The sequence below is a fragment of the Brassica oleracea genome, unplaced genomic scaffold (genome assembly GCF_000695525.1).
Source record: "Brassica oleracea var. oleracea cultivar TO1000 unplaced genomic scaffold, BOL UnpScaffold01253, whole genome shotgun sequence".
NCBI classification, from domain to species: domain Eukaryota; kingdom Viridiplantae; phylum Streptophyta; class Magnoliopsida; order Brassicales; family Brassicaceae; genus Brassica; species Brassica oleracea.
This window is the reverse complement of record NW_013617800.1, coordinates 2,033-7,032: the sequence shown is the minus strand read 5'-3', so window position 1 is coordinate 7,032 and position 5,000 is coordinate 2,033. Positions and strand designations below refer to the sequence as shown.

Below are 5,000 nucleotides of genomic sequence, written 5' to 3'. Positions count from 1 at the left end.
TGCTTTAGAGTCCAAGTAGAGTCGGCCCTTTTCTGTTTAGGCCTTTTCGTTTTAGAGTCCAAGAGTGTCTTTGTTGTTTTGTTCAAGTCCCCTAGAAGGGCAAAGCTGCATCGGGTATTTAATCCCCCTTATGAGCGGCCGTGTATTTTTTCAGACAAGATAATATATGAGTCAGTTTGCCCCAGCAAAACCCTAAGCCTTTCAGTCGTGAGAAACTATTGAGAGCACTGTTCTTGACATATCAAAGAGCCGGCCATTGTTCTTTGTGGAGTCCATCGATCCATTCCATTCCTTGTCCGATCTTGAGAGAGACACACGTCCAGCAAGAGCCGGAACCATCTCTATCCATCAATCCATTCGCTGATCTTGTTGAGAGAGACATACATCCAGCAACATATCCCATCTTCCATCTCTCTATCTTTTCCTTTGTTTATCATTTAGAATCGCATTTTGTCTTTCCTTGTTGCTGAATTCGTTTTAGATCATATAAGAAAACCCTCATAAAAATCATTCATATAGTTGTTCTTTGTTTCCAGTCCATCAAAAATCTAAGAAAACTCATAAAAATATCTTGCTTGTCTCAGGTACATATCGCGACCAAGAAGCCCTAGACGAGCAGCCGGCCCCTTGAGACCATCCGTTCGTACCGGTTCCGAACCTCGCATGTCCTCCAGTCCGTGCCTACAACATTTTTGGTATCAGAGCTGAAGTTCCTAAACTTTCAGTTCTTTTTGTTCTTAGTTCCATTGTTCTTGTCGATTTCTTAAAAAAAAAAAAGGTTGTTTGATTCTTCCTATTTCGGATATCCAAAAAAAAAAAAAAAAAAAAATCTTGTTCTTTCCTTATTTGGTTGATTCGATTTCAATTAGCATTTAATTTTTTGAAATTGTTCTCCAAGTTTTCCAATTAAAAAAAAAAAAGTTGTTTGATTCTTCCAATTTCGAAAATCCAGAAAAATTCTTGTTCTTTCCTTATTTGGTTGGTTCGATTTCAATTAGCATTTATTTTTTTAAAATTGTTCTCCAAGTTTTCCCATTTAAAAAAAAATTGAATTTACTTTCTTTCCAAGTTTTCGAAAACTCAACAAAAAAAAATAATATCAACTTTCTTTTTTTTTCAAGATCGATTTGCCTTTTTTAATTCTTGCATTTATTTTCTTCCTTGGTCGATACTCTTGTATCTGATCCAATTTCCTTATTTAAATCATCCATATCCCTTGCATTTCCTCTTTTCCCCGTGAGTTTATTCTTGTAGACATGGGAGAAGCAGGTCGGGACCAAGCCGCTATCAATGCTCAGTTCCTAGCCGCCAATGAAGAGATCAGGGCGAGCCTTAGGGTAATAACCGAGCAGCTTACTCATATCCAGCAGCGAGACAGACCTAACGGACCGCGACCGCCAGCCAGACGCCAACCGTACCAGTCGGATCAAGACTCAGATGCGGACAGTACCGGCGATACTCAAAGCCGCGAGGCTGAGCAACAAAACCGAGCTGGAGACGGACGAGGCCGATAACGGAGGGTCCAAGGAGGCGACGACCCAGGCCGAAGGAGAGGCCGGGACCGAGAAGAGGAGGAGCCGTGGATAGGAGGCAAGGACCTTAAGCTGATGCCCCCTACATTTGCTGGAAAGGTTGATACGGACGCTTACATAACATGGGAAAAGCGTATGGAGTATATCTTTGAATACTACAGGTACTCCGAGGCTAGGAAGATCGCCCTAGTAGCTGCTCAACTGACCGACAATGCCTTAGCCTGGTGGGATCGAGACGTTGCCAAGGCCGGTCCAGTATGGAGAGCCCACACCTGGGCTGAGATGAGAACTAAGCTCCGTGGCAGGTACATTCCCTCATACTATAAGCGGGACTTACTAAAACGTTTCCGTAAGTTGTCTCAGGGTACTAAATCTGTGGAGGAGTATTTCGAGGAGTTTGAGTCTCTTCGACAAAAGCTGGAAGTTGAGGAGCCGGAACCGTCCCTGATGTCCCAGTTCCTAGACGGTTTACATGACCGGATTGCCCGCAAGGTGGAGAGGCAGCCGTATGAAGACATCCAGGACTTGCTACACTATGCTATCATGGCGGAGCAACATATCAAGCGGAAGACCGCGTCCACCAGCCGAAGTAAGCCCACATGGACGACACTAGCCGCCAAGACCGTAGATAAGGGCAAGGCGATTGAGATAGAAAGCCGGTACAAGAAGAATCAGTCCGAACAGTCCGGAACAAACCAGACAGACCAAGGTAAAACACAGGCCCAAAACTTAAGAACTCGTGATATTGTTTGTTATAAGTGTCAGGGCAAAGGACATTATGCTAGAGACTGTCCAAACAAGCGAGTGATGGTCCTTAAGGCCGATGGAGAGTATGAGTCCCAAGATGAGGCCGAGGTAGGAGCTGTTGTGTCCGATGAAGAGGTGACTGACTATCCAGAGACTGGCGAGTTACTTGTGACCAGGAGAGCCCTTAGTGCCCTCTTTGATCCCGAGACTATCCAGAGAGAGAACATCTTTCACACAAGATGCAGTGTGGAACAAAAGGTATGCAGCCTTATAATAGATGGTGGTTCTTGTACTAACGTGGCCAGCAAGTATCTTGTTGATAAGCTAGGTCTAATCAAGACTCCACACCCGCTGCCATACCGCCTTAAATGGCTCAATGATGAAACCGAGCTTAAGATAGCTGAGCAAGTGGCGGTATCCTTCAGCATTGGCAAGTACCATGATGAGGTCAAGTGTGACGTTGTTCCAATGCAATCCGGCCACTTACTCCTAGGCAGGCCATGGCAGTTTGACAAAGAGACCATTCACCATGGTCGGACCAATGTGTACAGCTTCAGCCACAACAACAAGAAGCACAATCTCACGCCCATTAGTCCGCAAGAGGTACATGAAATGCAAAAGGCTATGGATCAGGCCAGTAAGGTAAGTAAGACCAACTTGTACATCAATTCCGGTCAAGTTATGAAAACTTTATATGATCACACACAGGTGCTACTAATGATCTTTAAGGAAGGTTGTTTTGTAGGTCTGGAAGTCCAAGAGCTCCCACCTGAGGTGCAGAACCTCATGGATAGGTACAAGGAGGTGTTTACCTCCCATCCGAGGGATCGAGCATCAGATCGATCTCGTGCCCGGTGCTCCGCTACCAAACCGAGCCGCTTACCGAGTCAGCCCTGAGGAGGCCAAGGAGTTGGAAAAGCAAGTTCGAGACCTCATGGGAAAAGGATATATCCGGGAGAGCCTAAGCCCGTGTGCCGTTCCAGTCCTGCTAGTCCCCAAGAAAGATGGAACTTGGCGGATGTGTGTGGATTGCCGAGCCATCAACAACATCACCATCAAATATCGGTACCCTGTACCTAGATTAGATGATATGTTGGATGAACTAAGTGGGTCTACTGTGTTTTCAAAGATTGATCTCAGGAGTGGATACCATCAAGTTCGCATGAAGGAAGGGGACGAGTGGAAGACTGCTTTCAAGACCAAGCAAGGTCTGTACGAATGGCTTGTGATGCCGTTCGGCCTCACTAATGCGCCAAGTACCTTCATGAGACTCATGAACCAGGTCCTAAGGCCATACATCAGTAAGTTTGTAGTGGTCTACTTTGATGTCATCTTGATCTACAGTCAGTGTCTAACCGATCATGTTGGACATCTAGAACATGTTTTGTTAACTCTCAAAAGGGAAGGCCTTTATGCTAATTTTAAGAAATGTGTCTTCTGCACTGATCAATTGGTACTTTTAGGTTTTGTTGTGAGTTCGCAGGTACTAAAGGTTGATGAAGAGAAGATCAAGGCGTTCGAGGAGTGGCCTACCCCGTCCACCATTGGCCATGTCCGAAGCTTCCACGGCTTGGCTAGCTTCTATATGCGTTTTGTGAAAGACTTCAGTACCATTGCTGCTCCCATGACCTTGGTGATTAAGAAGAACGTATCTTTCACTTGGGGACCAGCCCAAGAAGGGTCTTTCAATAAACTCAAATATAGTTTGACACATGCACCCGTCCTTACTCTTCCTAACTTTGATAAACCTTTTGAGATTGAGTGTGATGCATCAGGAACAGGGATAGGAGCTGTGTTGACCCAAGGAGGCCGGCCTGTGGCCTTCTTCAGTGGGAAATTGAGTGGAGCTGCCCTCAATTATCCCACCTATGATAAAGAGCCTTATGCTCTAGTAAGGTCTCTTGAAACTTGGCAACATTATCTTTTGTCTAAGGAGTTTATTATTCATACAGATCATGAGACCCTTAAACATTTGAGAGGCCAAACAACACTCAAGAAGAGGCATGCTAGGTGGCTTGAGTTCGTGGAGACCTTTCCCTATGTGATAAATTACAAGAAGGGGAAAGACAACGTGGTGGCCGATGCCTTGTCTAGGCGTCTGTGGGAACCAAAATTCGCACTGTCGATTTACGTTTAAATTAGGAAAGTTAGGAGAAACCCTAATTTCCCAGAGGTCCCGGATATCAGTTAAACCACACGCCAACAATCAGAACACGCAAGTAAAGACGAAAAGAAATAAGAAATCGTAAAAGAGAGCAAAAGGAGTTTTATTCCGAATTCGCGTATGAGCGTTACAACAAGGTAGAAGCCTCGGCTATGAGAGCTGTCGGCGAGATTCCTAGTTCTAACAACCTAAGACTGGAAAACCTAGTTGAGTCGCAGCTCGAAATAACAAAAACGGAAAGTTGCCTAATTGCTCTAAGTGCTAAGTTTGCTCTCCGAAAAGTCCTTCCCATGCATCCCGCCTAGGACCCCTTATATACTGGCTCCAAGGTCGGTTTACGCTTTTCCTCTTCTGCCCTTAAGCCCCCGTAGCATAAAAATGGAGATATTCCATTTTGTCTGATCTTCGTAATTATCTTCCAAATTTCGTATTTATCCGCGGAAACTTGGCATTTATCTTCCCTTGCGAACCAAGCGTAAACCGACATGCGGTTTACGGGCTGTTGGTTAAGAAATCATAAGTTGGGCCTCGAGTCATGTCTTAGGTCCCTTTGGGCC

At 45.1% G+C, this 5,000-nt stretch overlaps 1 protein-coding gene across 1 annotated transcript; it reads left to right on the top strand.

Annotated features, from left to right (window-relative positions):
• Positions 1-1,607: 1,607 nt before the first annotated feature.
• On the top strand, positions 1,608-4,375 carry LOC106321132 (the record flags this gene model as incomplete). The annotated part of the gene is made up of 2 exons (XM_013759449.1): positions 1,608-2,921; positions 3,025-4,375. Coding segments are annotated over exons 1-2 (2,665 nt in total), but the record flags the coding sequence as incomplete, so codon positions are not given.
• Positions 4,376-5,000: the final 625 nt, after the last annotated feature.